This window comes from Wolffia australiana, chromosome 8 (genome assembly GCF_029677425.1).
Source record: "Wolffia australiana isolate 7733 chromosome 8, ASM2967742v1".
Lineage (NCBI taxonomy): Eukaryota > Viridiplantae > Streptophyta > Magnoliopsida > Alismatales > Araceae > Wolffia > Wolffia australiana.
The window spans coordinates 5,140,401-5,167,222 of record NC_135842.1 but is presented as its reverse complement, the minus strand read 5'-3'; the positions used below and the strand labels follow the sequence as shown (position 1 = coordinate 5,167,222).

At 42.4% G+C, this 26,822-nt stretch overlaps 2 protein-coding genes across 5 annotated transcripts; one reads left to right on the top strand and one right to left on the bottom strand.

Annotated features, from left to right (window-relative positions):
• On the bottom strand, positions 1-10,195 carry LOC144706746 (protein RETICULATA-RELATED 4, chloroplastic-like). The gene is made up of 8 exons (XM_078579754.1): positions 9,638-10,195; positions 8,116-8,184; positions 7,046-7,177; positions 2,133-2,186; positions 2,015-2,059; positions 1,445-1,584; positions 440-565; positions 1-268 (listed from the first exon to the last, which is right to left on the bottom strand). The coding sequence occupies exons 1-8, from the start codon at positions 10,148-10,150 to the stop codon at positions 232-234; spliced, it is 1,116 nt and encodes a 371-aa protein (XP_078435880.1). The 5' UTR covers positions 10,151-10,195; the 3' UTR covers positions 1-231.
• A 3,720-nt stretch (positions 10,196-13,915) lies between these two features.
• Positions 13,916-26,560, top strand: LOC144707042 (AP2-like ethylene-responsive transcription factor SMOS1). Of its 4 annotated transcripts, none has more exons than XR_013582387.1 (10): positions 13,916-14,147; positions 17,602-17,684; positions 17,829-17,837; positions 17,915-18,003; positions 24,620-24,693; positions 24,781-24,831; positions 25,171-25,217; positions 25,322-25,800; positions 26,000-26,155; positions 26,356-26,560. XR_013582387.1 is itself a non-coding variant. In XM_078580162.1 (10 exons), the coding sequence occupies exons 1-9, from the start codon at positions 13,930-13,932 to the stop codon at positions 26,033-26,035; spliced, it is 1,086 nt and encodes a 361-aa protein (XP_078436288.1). In that variant the 5' UTR covers positions 13,916-13,929; the 3' UTR covers positions 26,036-26,044; positions 26,356-26,560. The 4 variants fall into 4 exon arrangements, 2 of the variants coding, with proteins under 2 accessions (XP_078436288.1, XP_078436289.1); XR_013582388.1 differs by having other exon boundaries at positions 26,000-26,177; XM_078580162.1 differs by having other exon boundaries at positions 26,000-26,044.
• The last annotated feature ends 262 nt before the right edge of the window (positions 26,561-26,822 follow it).

Below are 26,822 nucleotides of genomic sequence, written 5' to 3'. Positions count from 1 at the left end.
TCACAGAACCCAAAAATATTAAATTACAGGGAATTGGAGACCCAAAAAGAATTTGTCGTGCACATTTATTCTTTTGAATAAATCTGCAAATTATTGATCATCTCACATTCTTCATCGTTAAAGTATTAAAAAAAATATCCGATCATGAAAATTTGATCTGACAACTTGAGGGAAACAGCAGAAAGGTAGAACAATGAGCAAAAAACTTGGTCATTACCTTCATTTACGGGTCTACTGGACTCCGATCCAACGAGCATAGTCGACCCACCTGCCCAGAAATTGTCAGAAACAATCTTCGAAACAGGAAAAATAAAATTCAAAACGCCTTCTTTCGAAAGACAGTCTAAAATTTTTTTCCTACATGATGCCTAATTCTTGATCCTTTATAAAAAATAAATTACGGCAAGTTATATAATATACAGAAAAGATATGTGCTTACAATAATGATCCAAGGAATGTATTCCCCGTGCGGACGGCGAAACATAGAACGCTGAGAATGAGCTTATGCTTGTGCAATAGAGGCTCGAGCAGTCTCTGTTCAACAACCCCGGCCACAAGCTGATACCTGAAGATAGCATAAAATTCACATTTAAGAAGCATGGAAATCTCTGCCATCATTATCCATTATTTAATGGCATCATCTTTCAACACCTTATCGAAAATGAATGTGCATGATAAGAACGAAGGGAACTTTAAAGATACAAGGAACTTTAAAAATACAACCCACCATAAGTTTGGCGACAATCAGCAGAATATCTTTTGGAGATATCTACACTCATGTTGGAAATGGAATTTCAAGATACAAACCACCAGAAAATCGGGCAGAAATCAATATAATATTATCAGGGGTAAATTTGTCATTTTGGTCCTGGTGGTTTTATCTTAGGAGTGCAATAAGAAGTTGAACTAGGCGGGGACACCTGTTACCATTGTCCTGGAACCACTGTAACGAATACCGATTGCATTGTCAATCAACAAGTGTCGACCTTGTCGCCATTATCAATGTCCAAGCTTTAAAAGACTTTCAGAGTGTAATCATCATCGTCAATGTCCAAGATAGTGATGAAGTTGATGATTTTTGAGTAATATTTTATGAAATCCATGGCTGTCATTAATGTGACACACCCATCATTGTTAATGTCAACTGTCAACATTAACCTCATCAACATCATCGTTATCCTCGTCACCCGCCCTAAAAGTAGTCAATGTCATCAGGATCGATAACATTGATGATGGTATTAATGTTGATCTTCCACTATGCAGATGTTCTCAAGGTCTCATCAAATACTTTTAAAGTAATATAATTCACGGACCAATGTAATCAAAACTATGGGGAACAGTGAAACAGCTGACCAGAATATTTCGTCATCAATTAATAGAAGATCTTACACAAGAAAATATAATTCATGGATCAAAGCAATCATATCTATGGAGAAGCGTGAACCTGAGATTGCTGGAGACTGCCATATAGAGGCCATAAGCTGCACTTGTTGACAGTATAGGAAGGTCTCCGGCTGCTTCAGCAAATTCTTTATCTAATGCCCCCCGAGCACTGTTAAGGACATTGATCGCGCCGGTGCCCACCTGGAAAAGTAATTCGATTCAATCAAATACAATACTAAAAAACTTAACAAACGATGAACAAAGTTAAGTCCTATAAACACCAGTTGAATCAAAGAGGTTAGATGAAAAATGTTTTGCAAATGTTCTTCAAATAACAAAGAACCCTTTAGATAAAGAATAAAAGGAAAGGTAAGGCAAAACAAATCAAAACTGTGAGGCATTTGAATCAAAGCCGTTTGAAGCAATTTAAGTCATTTGAATGAAAACCTTTAAGCATGAAATAATAAAAACTGCTTTATATAGAGGCATTAGAATCTGAACAAAGCAGAAATCTCGAGAAGGAAGCTACCCCAGTAATATCTACACCTAATATAGCGAACGCTTATGGCCACTCAGATTCTTGTGCACGAAAATTAAACTAAGTAAATCCATGTAAGAAAATTTTTCATACCAGTGATGCTCCAGTGCCGACAATGAACAACTTTGCCCCATTACGCTGCAGGAAACACATTTATAGAATAATTTTCTCAAAGAACATAAAGTTCTCAGGACAAGGATTGAAATTTCACCACAATTGCTCCCACTCTTTGCAAAAGTGAGTAAGAAGTTCCAGCCAATGCAATCTGAAACAATTTTTGTCATGCATCAGGAATAGAAAATGAAGTTTCATGAAAAGTGTGTTTAAATACTGTTAGACGACTGGGGCTTTCATGAAATTCCCTTTATATCGCCCTTATCTTAATATAACATGGAAACCGATAGTATGAGTAGATTTTTTTCATTGATCTCAATATCCTCTATCATGAAATCCTTTCGTCCAGTTCAACAAATATAAACTAATTTAGTTTATCTGGAACGTAATATCTGGAATTGTTAATATATATTAGAGAAGTTATAGATTATATAAAATAACACAAAGAAGAAGGGCTAATATGCCATTGGCCCATTAGAAGAGATGACATATACACTTGGAGAAGCGGACGTGGGTCCAGTATGAGGACGCCCGCCGCCTCGACACGCTGGAGCCCATGTTGGAAGAAGAAAATCCTTACCCGACGTCTGCCGCCTCGAAGTAAGGGGATCAGCGGATGCAACAAAGTCAAGATCAAACCCCGGATTTAAGGCCAGTGCAATCGCACGCTTTGTTGCTTTATAAATGATCGATGGCCCGGATTTAAGTTTCAAGATCGTGAAGGATGTCCCCCTGAAAAAATGGATGGGACGGGCCCATCCCACCCGGACGCTGAACTGGAGTTCCGCTCCCACTGACCGTCGGACCTTCTTTGCTTGCTTCTCCCGCCGAACTCAGCTTCCGCTTTGGAAGAACATACCTGCGGGCTTGCTGCGCTCTCACTTCGAGCCCCCAAGGCGAGAATCTGTTCTGTACACGTGTTTGTGATCACTGTCCGGAAACCAAGTGAAAATCTGCATCAGTGTACACTTTCACTTTTCTGAGGGCACCGATGGCGAACCTCTCGAGGCGAAGTCCTTTAGGCGTGCACCCCGTAAGTGCCTACTTGAGCTGAACTTCGAGTGCCGAAATCCGTACACAAGTACAGTTGACTGCAAAGCTGAGGTGCCTCCAGATTCACCAGCGGAGAGTCCTCCCTTTCCCCACTGCCAAGCTGATACGGGCAACGAGTCCCCACCTCCTCCTGTTGGCTCAGTCCAGTCAGGGATTTGATGCCCGGTCACGCTCAGAGACTCCAGTCAGGGTCCAAGGGGGAATAAGCCACAACGAGGCTCAGGAAATCGATGAAGTCTAGATAGTCTCACTCAAGCTTCAGCTGCACAGAGGCAATGAGACGACAGGCGCAGCATGGGAATCCCAAACTCCAGCAAGACCAGCACTGAGGAGGCAGACGATAGGATGTCGAACCGTGGAGGTGCCATCAAAGCACATAATTGCACGGCTGCGCATAGCCGGAAGAATGGCTCAGAACGGATGATCAACGGCCATCCACTTATCGAGGTGACTGCGGCTGTCCATAGAGGACTTCCGCAATCGACAGACGCTCCAGTCCATAGAGGCGTTCCACTTGGACTTCCATACACCGCTCCTTCAGATTCCCAGGTGACTGCTGCTTTCACATCAATTCGCCGTAACCCCCAGGATGCCAGAGGAAGCACTCGCAAGAGAAGACGAGAATCTCACATCTTCGCCACCGGGAAAAGGTGGGAAAAGGCAAGCAATAATCCAAAACTAACTCGTAGTGAGGTCCTGAATCCATGACATTGGGTGACGGGGTGCCATCTCATAATACGCCGGATGCACGCCCGTCAATCCATATCTTTGCATATGATTCTTGGTGTGGATCCACGGAGGCCAGACCACCTCACGTGTCAGTGTGGGGCTTCGCATTCCTTCGCGGGTCTGCGGAATGAAGAAGCTATCTCTCTTCGGAGAGGAAGGGCATCCACGATCCGACTGGTGGCGATTGAGAAACAGGAGGGAGGGATCCATCAGCCGCCAAATGAGAGAGAATGAGATATAGGGCAAACGTCGTGCGAGTGCACTGACGTAACCTCTTCCGGCGGTAGCAGAAGGCCGTAAGCACTCCTCATCATCGTAGAGATGGCTATAGAATCGTCGGCTGGGTCTGCGAGAGTGAAGTGGAGGAGAAAAGACGCGATAGGAAGGTGAGCGGGAGAGGAGGAGGACAAGGGTGGCGCGCGGGAATCGGATGGGAAGAAAGCAGCCAACTTCAGTGAGGATCACGGGATGAAGAAAGAAGGAGACCCCCCCGAGGAGGGAGGAAGAGGAGAAAGCCAGGGGGGAGAAAGCAACGGAGCCGGAGGCGGGGAGAGGAGGAGAATGCGCCCAAGGGAGGAGCCTGTGAGGACCTCAGGTGTCACCGGAGTACGCCCATGAGAAAGGGTGGAAAAGGACATGTGGAAAAGGAGGGAGGAGGGCGGAAGGAGGGGCTCCACACGAGGGTGGCCCGGGGGTAGGGAAGGGGAGAAATAGGCCCCAAGTGGGCATCAAGAGGAGGGGAGTCAAGGGGAGCAATGGGCTCGCAGAGTAGAAGGTTGCATAGCGAGAGTTGAAGAGAGCTCAGTGGTGATTGGCGGGAGTATGCCGAGTATGGGGCGATGCTAGCAATAATGCAATTCTCAGAGCACGACATCAACTTCGGCCGCCTCGTGAGAGGTACTGTGAGCATTACTCACCCGTGATGGAGGAGAAGAGGGACGGAGGCGCGCAGAAATATCCAAAATCAGCATTCACCGGTCGCAGAGAGAGGTATAGTGGAACATGCGGGGGGCGAAAGACGGAACGGAGAGGTGGGTACTCGCAAAGACGATTGATGAGGGTAAACTCACAAATCCCAGCCCAGGCAGGGGCAGCGCCAGTGTGACATACCCAATCGGCGCCCCGCCCCTGGCGGAATACTCATACCCAATTTCCCGTTTACATGAATCTATTAGGCGATCCGGATCCGGCAAAAATAGCGGAGGATTCCACGATCAAACTAAGGCATGGTCCCGGCGGGCTGGCTGGATACCACGACCCCCGCTTCCCGCTGATGGCACAAGAATGGCGGGAGTCATACCGACGCGTTCGCTGGCGCAACAGACCCCGTGACACCGGGTGGCCGCATCCACAAAAATCACGGCAGTGGCGGTGGCCTCCTCAGACTAGGCTCAATGGCGGCGGTGCCCCCTGGGTTGTGAACCTGCAACTTCTCTCCCCATGCATGCCCGGAGGGACACACACGGAAGACTGACGATGCATCGATAACTGACAGGTTTAAAGAAAGACATGCTTACCAACGATAAGTAGCAAAACAACAAAGGAAGAAAACGAGTCGTAGCATAGTAGAAAAAGGAGGCTGCTGCTGCATAGGAGAGAACTAAGCTGCCAGCCACTGCCGAGCTGCGGTGAGGTGCCCCGTGCTGCCGAAAGTAAGAGAAGCGCCCGCAGCAAGAAAGCGGAAGAGCGCCACCCACCCAACTAAGTGGTCATGTACCTGCTAATCGGTGTACATGACCACCCAGGTTCCAGGTTGGAGGCCGAGCTGTTGCAGGTGACAACAGGCGTAAGGTGCACAACGAACAAGACGCCGCAAGGGCATCATGCAGAGGGCGGTGGCACGCAGAGGAGGTCATCAACTACATTCATGGACCGGGCGTTGACCGCCCACCCCGACGCGCCATCCGTCACAGACCCCCGGCCGCCAGAGAACGCTCCGCCCGGCACCCGCCACCGAGATAGCCATATGCCCAGGCTGGCGTCGAATCACCTGGTCGGAATCAAGAACCCACGAGGTGAGTAGAGAGCAGAGGTGAGTGTCAGAGAGTACACATCAACAGGAGAGAGGAGGAAACGCAACGCACCAAACGCCGGCGGGACGGGACTGGGGACTGGCCTCTGAGCCTGGCGGGGGGGCCATCTGTGGGTGAAGTCAGCGGACGAGAGACGACGCAAGCCAGACGGCCAGAACAGGGCCTGGAGGAGGGCCGGGGAAGGGGGCGGCGGAAGGGACGCAGAAACAAATAAGCGGAGGAAATGAATGGAGCCAGAGGATGGATCGAAATTGAAAGCGGATGAGATGACGGGTCGGACGTCGGGTTGGACGCGTGATCGGATCGATCCCGATGATCGACGGACGGACGGATGACGTGGATGACCGGATCGATCGACGCTCGGACGACTTCGGATGACGCGATCGGATGACGTGCGGCGCTTTGCCTGCGGCTTGCCGCCGGGCCTCGGGCCGCCGACCGGACGCCGCTGCGAGGATGAAGACGGTATGGAAGATTTTGAGGTGAGGAAAATCGGAGGAGGAAGATTTTAAACGAAAAAAAAACTGGAATGATGAGGAAGAGAAATTGAGAAGCGAAGGGGAGTTTCCGAAGAATGAGAGAATGGAAGCGAGGCCGAATGCGCAGCGGTTCGCGCCAGGCCGGTAGAGGATCAGAGGATCTCACTTCTTAGAGAGAGCCATTGGTTTCTGATAATAACTTAAGGGAGGAGGAGGGATCGGATGAGAGAGGAGGGGAGAGAAAAAGAAGAATAATGGTTAAAAAAGAGAAGGTAGAGAAGATATATATATATATATATATGAGAGAAGAGAGATAAGAGGGGAAGGGCTTATATAGAACAGCCCATTATAGCCGATATAGGAATATATCACTAACAGGAATACATCAACAGCAAGAATAAATCTATTAAGTTCACCAGGAATGCATTATCAGGACAAACCTCTATCAACCCTAGTGGCCCTAATTCACAGAAGGGATGAAAGAATCCTTTCGCGATGGTGTAGGGTAATTAGGTGCCCGATAAGGGAACCATTTAAATAATGCACAATAAGGGGTATAACGGGAGAGAAATAACAAAAGAGAGAAAATAACGGAAAAGTAATGGTGCCACAGTGACAGTCTATCTTGGGATCCCCTTCGTCAAGTTCAAGATATATTAACCGATTCAGTTTATCTGGAATGCATCAATCAACAAATATTGATCAGTTAAGATTACCTGGAATGCATTATCAGGACAGCTATAAAAGAATTTTGTGATTGCACCAGCCGCAACGGGAAGAGGAGCACGAAGAGAGACTGTAGGTGCAGGGAGCCAGACAAGCATAAAATCTGCAATTATGGCCATTGCCTTCAAAACAAAATCCCGAAGTTAAAAGAAACTCTAAAAAGACAACGAATTCACAGTTGATCATTCATAGTTGATTGATAATGCACGAAGAACACCACTGCATTAGAAAGATGATTCTTGTACAGCGCAAGGAATTTGAAAAAAAAAACTGTCTTGAAGATTGGAAATGATGAGCTAGAGACTGAAAGCCAAGATCATTATCGATGAAGGATAACCAAATTTTACAATGATGAGCATAAATATACTTCACAGTCTCTCTTTAACACACATCACCCTCTGACAAGTAAGAATTATAACCAAGACTTTATATGACATGGATACCGTAAAGTGAAGAAGGGTAATTCAAAAAATTAGACCTTGTTCGTACCCTGACTGATGGATCAACGCTGTCGTGATGCTCATTGTACTTTGCATTTATTCGAACATTTTATCGTTCTGTCACAATACCTTGGGTTACTTTGAAAAGAAAAAAGAGAGTACGTGGACAGAGAGAAAATAAAATGGAAGAATCTGCATGTGGGACCGCACTTGGGTCCACACATGGGGAGTCAAAGTAGTCAAAGACTGTAATTGCCTAGGTTAGGAGCAAGGACTTCTTGCTCCTATATATAGAAGTCCCTCCTGGAACGGAAGGGTATCGGTCATTTGGTGTAAGCTTGGTGCGGGGGGCACTGCGGAACTTAAGCTGCATCCAGCTGGAGAGTTCAAGACAGCAATACTGGTGTGGGAGGCTTCCCCCCTTTGTTTGAAGATTGACATTCCTGCAACTCTCATTGTGAGTAAATTCTTTCTATCAAGAATTCGTTTCCACATTTAGTTGGAACCCTATCAATTCCAAGAAGAAGACAACAGATAACTCAGCTATTTTTTGGTTAAGAATAATTCCATAAAAAGCATTACAGAAGAAAATTAAAGAGGTACATGATAAAAGGAAGTACCACATCGGCAAGAACAAAATCTAACTCCTTCATAAAGTTCTCCCTCCGACGTTCGTACTCTGCAGCAGTCTGTACATCCAACCATAACAATAAGACAATATCAAAAAGAAATAATAATCCAACTATTGATGACTGACCCATGATAATCAAAATATTTAAGGCCCACTCGCGCATATACTTGAATCTCGCGAGTCACATAAAATTTTATAATGTAATGAGAGAATCTAAAGGTAAATACAAGAAAAATAACGTCATCATCAATATAACTAAAAGAACTTTTTTGCAGATGATAATAATTTTCCTCAAGTCCTCAAAAACCCATTGTCATCATAGATATTGTAATTGTTGATTTGGACTTGGCCCTCCTTACACAGACACATTGATGATCTGTCATCAACACTCATCATCTGAGCGAGGTTGACAAAAGGAAGATGAGAATAAACATTGAAGAATTGACAAGACGCAGAGAAACTACGATATTGTTATCCAGATAAGGGTGAATAACGGGGACTCAATGACTCCTCATCCGCCTCTCATCGTCATCCTCGTCGTCTTCGTCGTCATCATTGTCATTGGTGACACTAAATAAAAGGAACACTTTAATACAACACGATGATATGAAATGAAGATGAGTGTGAAGTCAAAGCTCATCAAATTATTCACATACCATCATAAGAACGCAAGCGACATGCCAATGTTAAAAGAAAAAAGCAACGCTGAATTAAGCAACTTCAAGAAACTCCATAGCATTTCCTGTTAGAGGCACAGGAATACTAAAAATCATCCATGAATGAAGATCTACCTATGGGCAACAAGATAATAAGTGATGAGAACCCGAATATCAAGATATGTGCAAAAACTATTCACAAAATGTAACGAGTATCATGGAGGAAGAACTCAAAAGTAGTGTCTGTAGGCGTTAACGACTCATCATCGTCCTCTCATCTTCATCATCGTTGACCACAACACTAACTAAAAGGAACACTCGTCATTATCATCGGTTACCACAGCACTAAATAAAAGGAACACTAGGACACAAATTAACGTTATGAAATGAAGATGAGTGTGAGATAAAAGCTCATCAAATTACTAGTATGCCATCACAAGAACGCAAAGCAACATGCAGATAGCAAAAATTAAATTTCAGCAGAATTAAGCAACTTCAAGGAAGTCCGAAGCAGTTTTTGTTAGAGCCACAGGAACACTCCAAAGCAGTTTTCTAGATTCAGGCAAAAAGATGATTACTTGGAAGAACCAGAGTAAAATAATGTCGACAGAACGGTCAAGGATGGAGAAACTAAAGACACAAAGTAACATGAAAATAGCTAAAAAATAGAATCTAAGCAGAATGAATAAACTTCAAGACATTCCAAATCACTCATTCCATTTTCATTCAGAATTCCAACAACCATTTTCCCGCCTGTAAAACCATTTTGAAAAACCTATAATCATCCGCAAACAATGATCCAGCGACAAGACAATAACGTGAAAGAACCAGAAAGAATGGAGGGAGAACCCCAACCTTGGTGAACACGCCCACACCGCACTCCATCAGCACTTTGGCCAAGAACAAGTCGTCCGCCAACAGCCGCTCCTTGAACCCGCCGAACTGCATCAACCACCTGAAAAAACTCGATTTATCGAGATCTAGGAACCGCGTAACGACGGCGCCAGGGATTCTTCCCTGTTGAATCGAGCTGGCAAAGTCGCCCGGAATGCTCTCGATCGCCCTCCCCGCCTGAGAAAGCACGAGAAGCGCTTCCGATCGATTCTCCCCTTCCTGTCCATCATCTCCACCGCTGCCGCCACCGCCATTACCGCCATTGCCGCCGGAACCACCGCCATCGCCGCCGCAGCGAAGCTCGCGAGGACGGAACCGATTCCTCGAGGATAGAAGAAGGGATCGACGCTGAAATCGAATTCCAGTCGGCAATTCGACGATTCTCCGACCGCCTGCTGCAATGCCACGAAATCTGAGAGGAACGACGGGCCTTGCAACTGATGAGAGATCAGCGGAGAGCCCGAACCCCGCCATTGCCGCCGCCTTCCGAAGCTCTGAGCCTCTGACTACCTACCAGCTCGCCAGATTCTGTCGTATTTATAGGCCTCCCCTGAGAGCGCACGGAGTCCATACGTTTCGCCACGCACCGATTTCGCGATTCCGACAGGGCTTGTCCTCCGGTTGTTACTGTAATACATTTATCTTTGGGGTCAAATCCTAAAAGTATCAAGAAATTTGGATTTGAAGTTTAACTTGGTGCGATGATGCCCAACGGCTACGGGCTCCTGCTGCAAATAAATTTTAATATGAGGTATTTTGGAAATTGTTGAAATAAGGGGGGATTAAACTGAGAAATAAGTCGATTTCATTTGGGATAATCTTACAAGAGTATGAAAAAGGGAAAATTGAACTAAGAAAGGAAGATTTAAATATTTCCTGAGGATTTATAACGGGAAAAATTACTCTGGGCTTACTCTAGGAATGTGAACGTAAGAAACAATTTAAATTCCAAAGTAGCATTTTGAATTTCTTTGGATTATGCAAAGTACTATTTTTTGTTATATTCATCCTTATATGGCGAAATAAAGTTGTGGCATATTGATAAGTTTTTGGATGAAGGAATTAAACTCAAAATTTTGGTTTCTAATCCCTAAATGAAGGGTTTATGCTACATAAAGTGTGGTATATTTGTAAGATTTAAATTCCATAGCGATGAGTTATTAAAATATAGTCGCAATAAATTGATTTAAGAGGGGCCAAATAAATTTTCTGATAATTTTATGCCCAAGTATAGTTATTCTTGGCTTATTCGTAAGAAAAACGTGTCTTAAAAAGAGAATTCTAGAGGGCTTTGTTTTCTATAAATTAAAGTTACCATTTTAAGATTATTTCAGAATGAAGGAATTTAGAATGAATTTGTGGTGTATTCGTATCGAAATAATCATAATGAAAATCCAAATTTCCACACGTTTTAGAAAAGTTTATGAGCAAAGTAAATATGTGTCCTATAAGTATGATTTGAAATAAGGAAATTAAATTTACAAATCACTCGGAGGTTCACTTGTAATCTGTCTATTTAAAATAAAGATGATGTATATTGGTAGTGTTTAAAATATGATGAATAAATTAAAGTTATGGTTTGAAAATGTCCAATAGTAATGAGTTTATGAGAAAAATGAAATTTTTGTATATTCATTGGATTTTAAAGAAGAGTTAGGATAAAAGGGTTTTATTATTCTTGCATCGAGGAGGTTTGATACTAGTAAATAAACTTAAAGAGGATTTCAAAATAAAGTTGGTGTGTATCCATAATCACAAAATATGAGGTGCATTCATAATTTCAAAGTTGGTGTGCATTCATATTCGGTATGAGTAATCAAACTCAATGATGATTTCAAAATAAAGCGTCTTCCATTCATAACAACTTAAAAACAAGGAGTATTCATAGGATTACATGTAGGCAATTAAACATGGCTTAAAATAAAGTTGTCTTTAATTCAAATAAATAAAATTAGGTGGTATGTCCATAAAATTTGGTCTGAGTAGTTAATATTAAAAAAGAATTCAAAAACAGTAGGTAGATTAATTCGATCTGGTATGACTAATTAGACCAAAGAATGATCAGAAAAAAAGGTTGCAGTGCACTCATAATAACGTGAAACATGAGGTATATTCACAATATTTGTTTTGACTAATTAAAACCTAAAAAGTTTTGGAAATAAAATCCTAGACCATTCATAGTAACTCAAAACAAAAGGTAGATTCGTAAGATTCGGTACAACTAATTACAATTAATAAGATTTGGTTTGAAAATAAACTCCTAACACATTCATAATAACTCAAAACAAGATGTACAATCATACTCTGCATAAGTAATTGAAATAAATACATATATATCAAAATAAAGTTGTCGCACATTCACAAGATTTGGTACAAAACACAGGATTTCAAACTAAAATTATCATACATTCTTAATAACTTGAAACAAGAGGTACAATCATAATATTTAAAACTAATTTGATCATAAATTCATAATAACCTGAAACAAGAGGTACATTCATAGAGCTTTGGTACGACTATAGGATCTCAAAACAAACTACATGATTTCAAACTAAATTTATCATACATTCTTAATAACTTGAAACAAGAGGTACACTCATAAAGAGTTGGTACAACTATAAGATTTAAAACTATAAAATTTATTATGCATTCATAATAACCTGAAACAAGAGATACCTTCATTAAGATTTGGTACAACTACAGGATTTCAAAATAAAACTATCAGACGTTCGTAATAACTTGAAACAAGAGGTACGTTCATAAAGATTCGGTACAACTATAGGATTTCAAAATAAAATCATAATGCATTCATAATAACCTGAAATAAAAGGTACACTCATAAAGATTCGGTACAACTATAGGATTTCAGAATAAAAATTACATACATATCATAATAACCTGAAACAAGAGGTACATTCATAGAGATTAGGTACAACTATAGGATTTCAGAATAATAACTTGAAAGAAGAAGTGCATTCATATGATTTGGCAAAAGTAGAGAATTTCAAAATAATGAATTGAAACAAGAAGTGCATTCATTTGATTGGACAAAAAGTAGAGAATTTCAAAATAAGGTGATGGTAGATTCAAAAATTAAAGTTGCAGTGCACTCATAACAACCTGAAGCATAAGGTATATTCACAGTATTCGGTATGACTAATTAAAACCAAAAAAGTTTTTAAAATAAAATCCTAGAACATTCATAATAACTCAAAACAATAGGTAGATTTGTAAAATTCAATACAGCTGATTAAAATTAATAAGAATTCTAAAATAAAATCCCTAGTACATTCATAATAACTTAGCACAAGATGTACATTCATAATACTCTGCATAAGTAATTAAAATAAAAAAATATTTCAAAATAAAGTCGCTGTACATTCATATAAACTCAAAATAAGAGGCGCATTTACAAGAATTGGTACAAACAGTAGGATTTCAAAGTACAATTATCATAGATTCATAATAATCTGAAACAAGAGATACATTTACAAGATTTGGTAAAAACTATAGGATTTCAAAACAAAAGTAAAGTATATTCATAATAACCTGAAACAAGAGATGCATTCATAAAGATTTTGGTACAATTATAAGATTTCAAAATAAAGTTATGGTAACTTATAATAACTTGAAACAAAAGGTACATTCATAAAAAATCGGTAGAACTATAGGATTTCAAAATAAAGTTATGGTACATTTATAATAATTTGAAACAAGAGGTACATTCATAAAGATTCGGTAGAACTATAGGATTTCAAAATAAAGTACATTCATAATAACTTGAAACAAGAGGTACATTCATAAAGATTCAGTAGAACTATAGGATTCCAAAATAAAGCACATTCATAATAACTTGAAACAAGAGGTACATTCACATGATTAGGCAAAAGTAGAAAATTTCAAAATAAAGTTATGGTACATTCATAATAACTTGAAACAAGAGGTACATTCACATGATTAGGCAAAAGCAGAGAATTTCAAAATAAAGTCATGGTACATTCATAATAACTTGAAACAAGAGGTACATTCATATGATTTAGCAAAAAGTAGAGAATTTCAAAATAAAGTGATGGTACATTCATAAGAACTCGAAAAAAGAGGGGGACATTCACAAATATATGGTACGGCAAGATGATTTCAAAATAAAGTTGTGGCACATTGATAATAGCTAGAAAAAAGAGGGGTGAACGCAAAAACGAAAGATTTAAATTTCCCATCGATTCTACAACTGTTCTTCTTCCAGAGTGGAAGAGATGGCGCTTGCGAGAGACGAAGAACGAGGAATGAACGGAGCGATCATCGTTCAGGAAGGGGCAATCAGTAGCCATGGAGAGAGCTTCGTCTCGATGAAGAAGAAGAGAGATAGATTGGAGATGAGAACAGGCTGCGTGTCCACCGCCAAGGAAAGAATCAGTCGAATGCCGCCTTGCGCAGCTGGGAAGAGGAGTTCTATCTATAGAGGCGTTACCAGGTTTCAATTCCTTTGTTTTCTCTGTTTTTTTTGGCGGAATTTATCATCCGATGATCTGCGTGTTCTTCTCGTAGTCTTGCAATTTCTCTTAGCTCTTTCCTAGAGGATAAACGTTGGTATTGGGTGATTCAGCTTTGAAAAACGAGATTTTTATGGTTTTAGGAGTCTGAATATGCCGTTGGAAATCTCTTCAGTCTCAAGCTGTTTTGAGCTTTCGCATTTGGATTGAAGAGTAAAAACCAATGCCAAGTGATATTGCTTTTAATGCATCAAGATACTAATCCAATTACAGGAAGACTTGTTGAGCTGTGGTGCGAACGACTCTAATTGGGAGAACCTTTGTGATCGTACGAGAAGGAAAACCTGGTGTATGCTAAAAATTCGACCTGCGCGTATAGTTAAAATTTTAAAAGGGAGAATATAAATGTCATCTGTTTGAAAATAATTTATTTTCATCGGTTTCGGATGAGTATTTTCCGAAAAAAGGTTACTGTATTAGTTTCTTGGACTAAGACAAGTAAATTGTTCCATTACGTTGATTAAAGGTCGTGCTGCCTTACTATCAACCTTTTACATTTGAAGCAAAGTTCATCTAGTGAATTATCTTGTACAAATTCAATTGTATGTTATGCACTATGTGAGATTACGAAAAACATTGTTCCTTCGCTAGGTGTCATCGGCCTAGAAACTTTATCGAACATTCACATTATTTGTCTGGCAACAAGATTTTCCTATGTAGCTTTCTATGGGATTTTCCAATCGTTATAAATAATGATTCATCTCTCAATAACTAAGTCTTCCAATAATACAATCCTCTGTATTGATGATATGACAACGATAAATGCTCCTGGCATTCATCTTCAATGTCTTGTGGATTATACTTTGTTGGAATGGTTTTTCTTTTTTAAATAATTGATTTTGAAACATGTGCGCTCTCCATTTCTTTAAGGTCCTAGTCATTCATCTTAGGAGCTGCTTAGAACATGGAAACTGTACCAGAGGGCTTCATGGATCAATGAATACTCTATTTGACGTCACAACAAGAATGTTTGAGGATTTCATGAAATCAAAATGGCATCTTGACCAAAATATGTTTTTTTTCTGTATAGAAAATGGCAGATTTTCAGGGCGATAAGAGACATCAGTTTACTCTGATACACCTTTTTCGGGGTTACCCTTTATCTGACCTGCCAAAACTCTCAACTCTACTCTGACAGGTTCTTATCTGTGTACAAAAATGCATCCCTTTTTGGTAGAAAACTGCTCACTTTGAGTTCATTTATTTAAGTAGCCTATATAAAGACGTTCTGTGTACCTCTTAAGGACACATGAGAATATATTTCTTCCATTTGAGAGGTATCTTCTCTTTGAGTTCTCCTTCCCTGTGAGAGAGTTCTCTCAAGCTTGTGGATTCAGGCACTTTCTTGTGGATTGAAGGCATGACTTAGCTAATTCTGTAGACACAGAACACAGCTTCTTCAAGCTGAGCCAGACTTGTAGATTAACGGCAAAGCTTTGCAACCGTTCATTCACTAAAGTTGCATCACTTAGGCAGGATGTTCTTCGGGCCAAGAAAAATATTTCTGTCCTATGTTAAGGTTTGATGTTTTTTTACTTGTGCTATCCTTGGCTGCTTTCCATGCCAGTACGTTAATCTACTCCAATTACTTTTTAAGACCATTAGGACCTCAGTAAACGTGATTTTTCACCCAATGAGTTCAATGGTTCATAAGGACACATGAGCAAGAATCATTCACTAACTTGGAGTATCCCTGGAAACAGCTTCTCCTGTAGTTTAGTATGGATCAGCATCTTTAACCCAGAAAGTTCTTGAGACTTAATGGTCCGGGGCTGTTGAAAAATATCAGGAAGACATCAAGCGGACGATAGAAGTTTTCAACTCAGCGGAAATATGTATGGATCAATACCATTGGAACCCCGAGAATGCAATGCCATCATTTGGATGGCAAGAATGGTGAAAGCCAATGCAAAGTTGCTCCTTCATTAAGTTTGGATGTTCTACCCAGACACGACAAATAAGTTGACAGTTATGGCCAGAAAATGTGTTCTTTATCAGTACTAAACAAAACAGACGACCACTGCATGCAGAAGAGACATCCATGCGGAGAATAAGGTAAAATTTAGGGGGAGGCATTGACATGTGCCAGAAAGAGATAGTGAGAGGATCAAGATCACAAGATGAAGTGGGGAAGAGAATGGCAACAGGCTTAGGGCAAACCCTTGGAGCTGATAGACACTTAGGATCTCAAGCCAAAAAGTATTTTCCTTTTGGCTTACAGAGGCCGTTACAAATGCTAGTTTATGTCTAGGGAATCATAGCACGTGAGCTTCATATGCTACAGTCTATCAGTATGTAATTAACAAACTGCTGATGAGCATCAAGAAACACAGACTGGTGTAATGTAATGGATGATGACCATTGTGCATTGATGCCATAAGGATACTGATAAGTAGTTCAGCAAGGGATACAGAAGTAGATGATTTTGGAGGGCGGGAAGTGATGCAGCACATGTCATTTAAAAAGACATGCGCGACTATAAATAAGACCGCAGGGGGGTGAGAAGATTCAGATTGGATATCCATCATTCTATACTTCTACATCTACCTTTCCTTTTCTCTGAATTGCTGGATCTGCCGTTATAGTTAATTCAGTGGAAAATAATCACGGTGTAACAGGTTGTTGATTTTAATGTTAACAAGGAGATTTTCGTTAAATGGAAATGGAGACTGTGGAACTTTGTCCACGATTGAGAAACATTACTCTAACGGTGACCATTGTATCTTACATTCTGATAAGAACCCACTACTATTATCAAACAACTAGAAGAAGGTCCCCATCTCTAGGGCTTCGTTGAATGCCTTTGAGATGAGATACGCGTCCAGCGTTCAGGGAAAGAAATCAAGAGACTTGGTCTTGAGAAGGGGAGAAGAAGACAGGGAATTAAAGGAGAGGGGGAAGATCGTCGCTCCAGGAGGTGATAAGCCACTTCCTCCGCAGGTAAGAACATCCGCATGACGAGGATGGTAAGCACTGGCCAAGAGGAAAGAAGGAAGGAGAAGGGTGTACCCACGTTGGGATTGCCTCCCTTTTCCCTCTTCTTCTCGTCGTTAAGTTTGGGCTTCTGGTTGGCCATTGGGCTGTTTCGGCTTCATGAGCCGCCAGCGTTCATAAACTCAGGCCGAGATCATATCACATTCTCAGTTGGGTATAAGTTATTTAGGCCCGATTTTCTAGGCCTTGTGAGTAACTAATTCTCTTTAATTGCCATTTTTTATTTACCTAAGTTCCCCGAGGAGCGCACAGGATCCACTTGAAATGTCAAATGAAAAAAAAAATTGAAGATTGAACAAACTGTTAATTTTCTTTGAGTGTTGTGTTTACTTCCTCTAACCTTTTATTTACCTCTAATCATTTTCTCTTCGCACTCAATAGGCATAGATGGACTGGTCGCTTTGAAGCTCATCTTTGGGATAAAAGTACCTGGAATCAAAACCAAAATAAGAAAGGAAAACAAGGTGTCATTCACCAACTTCTCTTCACATAACAATATGTCTGGTCTCTTATGGATTTAAATATCTTTATCTGATTTTCAGTCACTTTCCTTTTTCATTTAATAACATTTGGACGACCGGATTGATGGCAACATTATGATACTATAGTCTACCTGGGTAAGTATCCGTACTGCCAACAATAAGTTATTTTCCATTTTTGAGGTTAAAAAACTTGGAATATTTCAAACTTTCAGGTGCTTACGATGACGAGGAAGCTGCTGCTCGTGCATATGATCTTGCTGCTCTGAAGTACTGGGGCGCAGGAACCCTAATTAACTTTCCCGTAGGTTTTATTTTTGAAAAATGAGACGATAATATGTTTTCTTTTGGTTTAATGTTTTTTATTTAACTTCTCCATTTATATTTGCATTTTGGTTGCCATACATTTATTCTTTATGTTTGCTCTTCATGACATTCAAAGACATGCATGATTGCGCAGATTTGAACCCACACTGTGGTCTTAATAATCCTCAATAGTGTTTCGAGCCTGTATGCTGATGTGCTTAATCGGATAATGAAGATCATCATCTGGCACCTATTATGAGTAGTGGAGGCACACAAAGACAGCTTGATGGAAACCTGATAAGTTCCTTCAGAGGGATGTATCGAGAAAGAGAAGGGAGGAGATGGGTCTTGACGGAATGGACGATGCCAAGGGGGCGAGGACGAGATGTGACGGAGTGGACATCGCTGGTGGGATCTCATTACCAAAAGGAAGAGACTCACTTATAACTCAATGTTCTGCCATCCAACGAGGAGGGCTACATATTTAAAGGGGAAATGTGGAGATGCAAACTCCCATGGTGGGCTTAGAAGAGTGGAGAGCAATGCTTTTGTCGGTTGTCCACGTGTTGGTGATGTCTCCGGTGTGCAGGCCAACATCAGGCATGACAATCTGGATATTTAGGTTTTTGAAACAATAATACCATGGCGTAAACCTCTCATTGCACTGATAGCAGATGTGTCGGGCTTTGCATGCTAAAAATTCCTCTTTAGTCAGGCTTGAACTACGATTGCCTAGAATGGGAACACAATGCCATCTTGGCTAATCCTTGTCATTACCATGTTGGAGAAGCCTATCTCCATGGGGAAGCTCTGAGAACCATTGCAAAGAACCTAAGGCACAGACTAGAGGTTGAGCAAAGCATCACCTATGTTAACATTATTGTCTCCTTTCCTTTTCTTTTCTTCTTTCTATTTATTAGCCCATTAAGGGCCCTTTCTACTATTAGCCCATTAGGGCTCCCTATAAAACCCCTTGTAATCTCTTTGTTTGTGTATCAAGAATTGTTCTTTCTTCTTGTCTTCATGGTATTAGAGCCCTAACCCTAACCCTAATCCGGGTTCCTGGGCTCGACCGTAGCTCCGATCTCTGGCGTTTCTACATTCGCCACGATCTTGAGCTCCTTCTCCTTCCGGTTGGCTACCTGCTCCTGGCGGCGCAGCTTCTTTCCGGCCACATTTCCGGCTTCCCGCACCGCACTCCCTCCTCGGCTGTGCTTCTCTCTCGGCAGCATACGCTTCCCTCTCGACCGCGCGCTTTCCTCTCGGTCGCGCGCGCGCTCCTCGGCAGCGCGCTCCCTCCTCGGCTGCACTCCCTTCTCGGCCGCGGCCGCGCTCCCTCCTCGACTCTTCAGCCGCGCACGCAGCCAATAGCCGCGGGCGTTCCCGCAGCCGTGTGCTCCTCGTGCGACACTTCATTCTGTGATCAAGATGACGGAGCCTGTATCGGTTTCCGGTGTGACGCCAGCATCGACGCCAGCATCGACGCCACCCAGTGTGGGTCAAACGTCAAATGATTCGGAGGCACCTCTTGAGTCGGGGAATTGGTCGGCTTCACCTGGACCGTTTTCTCTGCCTCGGATGCCTCCAGATGGGATGTTCACCGGCTTTAACCTTCTTCAGTGGCAGCAATATGTCCAGATTACTCTCAAGGGACGACTGATGCGTCATTTACTTGAAGAAGGGCCTTCCAAGACAGACTCCAAGTACTATGACTGGCTAGACGTTGAAGGGGTGGTCCATCGATGGCTTTTGGATAGTATTTCACCGAGTATCAAGGGTGAATTTCTGTCTCTTGAGTCTGCCCGGGCCGTGTGGGAAGCGGCCCTTGACAGCCACTCCAAGAAAAATAATATTGCCACACTGTATGAGCTAGTGCATCGGGCCGCCAATCTGCGTCAAGGAGACAGGACGATCATGGAGTACAGCACAGAACTCATTTCTCTGTGGAATGAGATTGATCACTACATGCCTCCGGACCCTCACTCGGTGGATCGCAAGTACACTCTTCAACTTCGGGTTTTTCAGTTCCTTACAGGACTTAACCCGGCATATGAAGCGGTACGGGCTCAGCTTATACACCGGGAGAAAGAGCTTTCCTTCAAGGATGCGCTTCGCAGCGCGAGAATTGAAGAATCTCTCTTTCAGCAGTCCCAGACCCCGGCTTCTGCACTTGTAGCACATTCGTCTTCCTCCACGCGCTCCTCGGTGACGACCACATCGACTGGAGCAGGAGCTTCGTCTCGTGGTCCATCTACTCGGACTGAGGAATCCTCCAAAGGTGATCCTTCCCTTTTCTGCAATTACTGCAAAGCGGGGTCACTCAAGGAGACGTGCTTTAAGCTTCAACGGAAGCGAACACAACAGAGCAATCTCGCTACGGTTGCACCTTCTGTCAACCAAGTACCGATGCCTGGTCAAGTGCCTCTGTCCTATGGTCTTCTTCCAAGTGGAGCGTCTTCGGCGAGTGCTTCTCTTCCCGGCTTTACACCTGAAGAAGTGGAACGTCTTCGGCGATTGCTTGACCCTCCAGTCGTGGGCTCGTGCTCTCTAGCTAACGCGGGTATGTCCACCATTCCTTCTCCTCCTCCTTCACCATCTCCGTCGTCATCATCATCCACTTGGCTTCTTGACTCTGGTGCCACTGCCCACATGACACCCAATCCTAGAGCTTTTGTGACCTATGAACCCGTTTCCGGCTCCTCCAAAGTTAAAACAGCTTCCGGTGATCTTCTCACTGTGGCTGGGATTGGTCGTGTGTCTCTCTCTCCTTCGATGAACCTCACTAAAGTCCTTCATGTTCCACGGCTTGCTCATCATCTTCTTTCTTTATCCCGCCTTGTTCGTGATCTGAACCAAGATCTTACATTCACTCCTAATACCTGTTTTTATCGTGATAAGGTGTCGGGGAGGACGATTTCCATTGCTGAGGAGCATGAGGGTCTCTATCTTGTTCGATCTCCCTTGTCTCCCCTCGCTGTTGCTGCCGCTGCAGATCACCTTTCGGCGTCTCATGAGCATTTGTGGCTTCTCCATTGACGCCTCGGCCATCCATCCTTTGCTACTCTTTATCGTTTACTTCCAAAACTTTTCCAAGGCCACTCGGTGGACCGCTTTGTTTGTGATGCTTGTCGAATTGCTAAACATCATCGCATCACGATCCTATTTCTTCTTCCCACTTGACGTCTCCTTTTGCTCTCGTTCACACCGACGTGTGGGGACCCTCCCCTGTTCATAGCACGTCCGGTGCTCGGTGGTTATGTATATTCATTGATGACGCTACTCGTTTCACGTGGGCCTATCTCTTGAAAAATAAATCAGAGATCTCCCTTGTTATTCCTCAGTTCTACTCTCTCATTCAAACTCAATTCTGCACTTCTATTCGTCCCTTCCGCTCCGACAATGCCCGAGACTATGTCAATTCCACGTTAAGTACTTTCTTCCAAGAAAAAGGCATCATCCATGAAACCACATGTCCTTACACCCCCCAGCAAAATGGAGTTGCAGAACGAAAATTTCGTCACATTTTGAAATGGCTCGAGCCTCTTATTTCACATGCATGTGCCAAAGTATTTTTGGGCTGAAGCTGTCCTAACTGCCATTCATCTTCTCAACCGTCTTCCGTCTCGCATACTTAACTACTCTACTCCCATTGATTGTCTCCAGCATTCCTTCCCCAACATTTCTCTCCGAACCAATCTTACCCCTCGTGTCTTTGGGTGCGTTTGCTTTGCTCCTAACCACCATCTTGGTCGTGACAAGCTTGATCCTCGGGCCATCCAATGTGTCTTCGTCGGCTATTCTTCTACTCAAAAGGGTTATCGATGTTATCATCCACCCTCTCGTCGATTTATTGTCACCAAGGATGCTACCTTTGACGAATTCACTCCGTATTACCCCTCTTCTTCTCCACCTTCTCCTTCTTTACCACCTCAATCAGATCCCCTTGAATTTCTTATTCTTCCTAACTCATCTCCCTCGTCACCAGTCCCAAGTCCTTCCTTGCCTGTTCCTCTCGAAGAGCCTCCATCTGATATTCCCATGAACACCTTGTCCTCTGATCCTCTGCCTGCACCAATCCCAAATCCACCTGTCCTTACTAAAGATCCATCCTCTGCTTCATCGAACCCTCCTGCAGAGTCCCCATCGGATCCTCTATCCCACTATGTTGTGCCCTTTACCTATACGCCGTTGCGCCAGAAAAACGCTATGGTATCACTCTTGCTCGTCGCAAGCCTCGTGTTCCTCCTACCCCTGAAGTTCCCTCATCCTCCTCATCCACTCCTCTTGAAAATCCTTCATTAGCACTTGTGTCTTGCCCTCATCCTTCTCCATTGTATCCATTAGCCGCATCCATCTCATCTCATCGTCTTTCCCCATCCTACCACGCTCTTCTCACCTCCCTTGACACTATCTCCCTTCCAAAGACGGTGGCCGTAGCCCTCTCTCTTCCTCATTGGCTTCGGGCAATGGAGGAGGAGCTCCAAGCACTTCCCCTAAATCACACACGGGATCTGGTTCCACTACCGCGGGCAAGCACTTGGTTGGCGTCGTTGGGTTTATGCTGTAAACCACAATTCCCGACGGCTCTATTGAAAGGCGCAAGGCACGTGTTGTGGCGCAAGGGTTCACCCAACAGTATGGCATTGATTATCAGGAAACGTTTGCCCTGTGGCCAAGATGAACACTGTCCGGATTCTCTTGGCTCTTGCCGCGATCGGGGCTGGATATTGCAGCAATATGATGTCAAGAATGCTTTTCTTCATGGTGATTTGTCTGAGGAGATCTATATGGCCTTACCTCCTGGATATGCCTCCTTAGTGCCGTCTACTCCGAGTTCAGTTGTTTGTCGCCTGAAGAAAGCGCTGTACGGTTTGAAGCAATCTCCTCGTGCTTGGTTTGGCCGTTTCACCATGGCCATGAAGAACCGGGATACCGCTGTAATGGAGATCACACGCTTTTCTACCGTCATTCCACGTCCGGGGGAGTGGCTATTCTTCTCGTGTACGTGGATGACATTATCATCACGGTGATGATACGGAGTCCATTACTCAGCTGGCTATGTATCTGTCGTCGGACTTTGCCATACGTCATCTTGGCCCATTACGATATTTTCTTGGTATTGAGGTGGCTTATTCTTCGAGTGGGATTTTCATCTGGCAGCGGAAATATACAGTGGATCTTCTTTGCGAGCTGGGAAAGGAAGACTCCAAGCCTATTTCGACACCGATTGATGTGAGTCATCGACTTGGTGCGGATGAGAATGAAGATCCGGCTGAGCCCGGACAATATCGAAGACTTGTGGGCAAACTGCTCTATCTCACCCACACCCGTCCCGACATTGCATATGCAGTGGGTGTTCTAAGTCAGTTTATGCAGAACCCTCGAATGAGTCATCTTCATGCTGCCCATCGCCTCCTCCGTTTCTTGAAGGGCACCATTGGCCGTGGTTTAATGTTTCGTCGTCACAGTGGTCTGCATCTAGAAGTCTACACTGATGCCTATTATGCAGGATCTGTGGTTGATCGTCGGTCGACCTCTGGGTACTGCACCTTCTTGGGTGGCAATCTTATTACTTGGAGGAGTAAGAAACAGAAAGTGGTCTCTCGATCAAGTGCTGAAGCGGAGTTCCGTGCCCTTGCGCATGGTCTTTGTGAAGCACTTTGGATTACCCAACTGCTTCGTGAACTAAAGTGTCCGGTTTCTTCCCCTGTTCAGCTGTTCTATGACAACAAATCGGCTATCAGCATTGCTCATGATCCCGTCCAGCATGATCGTACAAAACACATTGAGATCGATCGACATTTCATTAAAGAGAAGCTTGAGTCGGGAAATTTCTGCACGCCATATGTTCCGTCAGCTGAACAGCTTGCAGACATCTTCACCAAAGGGCTTCATGCCCCTCGGTTTGAGGAGCTCTGTTCCAAGCTGGGTGTGGAAAACATCCACGCTCCAGCTTGAGGGGGAGTGTTGACATTATTGTCTCCTTTCCTTGTCTTCTTTCTATTATTAGCCCCTTTCTATTATTAGCCCATTAGGGCTCCCTATAAAACCCCTTGTAATCTCTTTGTTTGAGTATCAAGAATTGTTCTTTCTTCTTGTCTTCAACCTAGATAAAGGTGATCTAATTAAATGCTATAAGGCCCAATTGTTGCTTAGAGCTTCCCAAAGACCTATGAATTCCTAGAATTTTTGTCTCAATGATGGAGATGATTATAATCAGAATTCATTTTTCTGTAGCAGGGTGTCGAACTGGGATGCTCTCTAATGTGATGGTTAAAAAATGTATGTTTGAAAGATGCATTAATAACAAAATATATGTGGCCCTACCCCCAGGATGTCTAAAAGGTATCTATAAACGTATTCCTTTGTGTTTGTTTCCTCATTACCCCCTCTCATTTAAGTTTGAGTGCCGGCTATTATAGATGTGAGATGGAATAGGAATTGGGTTATTATATTGCTTTTTGCTGTCACTTTATAATCAGTATTTTTTGACTGGGTGTATTCACGACGTTTTGTTTTCTTCGGCAATCTTTGTTTTAAGAGGATGGCAAATTTTCCGAACCAAAGTCACAAGCTGGACTGCCAAACTTTTTACTTGAATTCCTTGAATGCAGGTCAGTGATTATTCAAGGGATATTGAAGAGATGCAGATGGTTTCAAAGGAGGAATATCTTGCATCTCTGAGAAGGCATGGATTCATCGATAAATTTAAGGTTTTCTCCTTGTTTAATCGGTAGTTTACAATAACTTTAAAAAAACATGCTTCTTTTTTCAGGAAAAGCAATGCTTTCTCTAAAGGGTTTACCAAATGCAGGGCTATTCCAAGGTGTGAGTTTCAATTCAGATAATTTGTCTTTAAGAAAATGTTTAGATATTTAGCTGGACATTGTCTTACTTTCTACCGTATAATACTTGAATTTGGATGATAATTATTTTCATAAGAGAGATGTTCTTTCTTTCGAGATCTTAGTTCATGGTGATTTTCCCATTTTTTTTGCTGTCTGCGTTGAACATCTCTCAAATTTGATAAACGTTGATATCATGATTATTGCACTAGTTCTTTTTCAAAAATGATTTTTGCCCAAGTTCATGAGAGTTAACGATGTGAACACTGTTTGTAAGAGTTGTCTTTCACATGGCCTTTCTTTCAAAAATCATGTTACAGGCCCCCACAAAACAGTCAGAGGGAGGCCCCTACAAGCCAGCTTCTTGGTAATTATGCTTTGTTTCTGTTCATACACATCCCCAAGACATTTCTATATTTCCTCATCATACTTAATATATTACTTGTCTATTTGTTACCTCCCTCCTCTAAGGTGTGTCCCAGAGCGACGAAAGCAGAGGAAAACACATCGGTGGCGTCTTCATGGGGGCAAAGATTGATCTGTCCGAACTCATTCCTTGGTGGAGCCCAAAAATGACTTCCCAATCAAGCACATCAGAAAGATGTGATTCTGATGATGATCTTGAGAAGGAATTGCAAGCTCTAGAGTCTAGTATGATGTGCTCTGAACCCTATAAGCTGCCATCTTTAGGCTGGCCCAATATGAGAATCTCTCAGGGATCATCTCATGCATCTGCATCTGGCATATTGTCCCAGTCTTCTGGCTTCAAGAATCTGAAGAAATATTTAGAATCCCAGGAGTCTGATGAATGTCAGCCCATCCAGATGCCGTCTCTCGCCCTCGGAACTGTTGGATTTGGCTTCCACTGCTGCGATCCAGTCAGTCAAATGCCTGACCTCATATTCTCGGTCGACGTTCCCCACCCAGATGACTTGCAAGTTTCAAAAACGGTAAACAACATTATCCATTTTTTCAGTAAAATGCTCCCCTCCATAATAAAATAGGAGCATCTTCGATTTTTTTTGCTCACAACCAGACACATTATCTTCAGATCGAAAGATATGAAAAGTATTTCTGCAAGAATCATTTCTCTGAGAATGGATTTAAAGTTTGACTTTAATGTTTACCTATAATTATTTTGTTTTGCAGATTCTTGGAGAAGAAGTTAGTTGTATCAGAGATTAAGTTTGAGCAGTACTGTCTTCATCACTCTCCTGTATTTATTTTGCTCTTGTATCTTGAATTTGACTTTGATTCGAGTTGATTCAAGTTGGAGCTAGTTGTATCAGAGATTAAGTTTGAGCAGTACTGTCTTCATCACGCTCCTGTATTTGTCTTGCTCTTGACTTTGATTCAAGTTGGAGCATCTTGAATTTGTTTTGCTCACAAATCTACAAATTATCTTCGGATTGAAAAATATGAAAAGTATTTCTGCAAGAATCATTTCTCTGAGAACGGATGTAAAATTTGACTTTAATGTTTACCATTTATATTTTGTTTTGCAGATTCTTGGAGAAGAAGCTAGTTGTATCAGAGATTAAGTTTGAGCAGTACTGTCTTCATCACTCTCCTGTATCAGTTCTCGTTGCCTTCAAAACCAGGTTTGACCATATATATATGTATCACAGTTTGTGTGCTGACGGTTATGTTGAAAATCTGTGTACAATATTTTCTCATTGTTCTATTATATGAGAGATATGTTGGTGTTCAGTTTGATTTCCATTTTCAACTCATGGGTGCTTAATAAGGGATGCATGAAATTTTGGGCCATCTGAATCAAGTTTCTGAAGTTTCTATCTTACTCTTTTTTATGTTTTTTATTTTTATTTTTTATTCAAATGGGATTAAAAATCTTTTATCTGGATACCCAAATAGTTGTTTTTTAGAAGTCAATAATTTTTATGCTTGTTAGTTTAGGTGGCCAAGGAACAACCTAAGGGGGGGGGGTGAATTAGGTTCTATATTTATATTT

Excerpts from the sequence above, each read along its gene's own strand:
- LOC144707042 (XM_078580162.1), top strand. The coding sequence starts at position 13,930 with ATGGCGCTTGCGAGAGACGAAGAACGAGGAATGAACGGAGCGATCATC. Across the intron at positions 18,004-24,619 it reads GAACCCTAATTAACTTTCCC|GTCAGTGATTATTCAAGGGA; the intron begins GTAGGTTTTATT and ends CCTTGAATGCAG. Across the intron at positions 25,801-25,999 it reads ACTTGCAAGTTTCAAAAACG|ATTCTTGGAGAAGAAGTTAG; the intron begins GTAAACAACATT and ends TTTGTTTTGCAG.
- LOC144706746 (XM_078579754.1), bottom strand. The coding sequence starts at position 10,150 with ATGGCGGGGTTCGGGCTCTCCGCTGATCTCTCATCAGTTGCAAGGCCC. Across the intron at positions 7,178-8,115 it reads ATTTTGTTCTTGCCGATGTG|GCAATGGCCATAATTGCAGA; the intron begins GTACTTCCTTTT and ends TTTGTTTTGAAG. Across the intron at positions 269-439 it reads ACATTCCTTGGATCATTATT|GTGGGTCGACTATGCTCGTT; the intron begins GTAAGCACATAT and ends ATTTCTGGGCAG.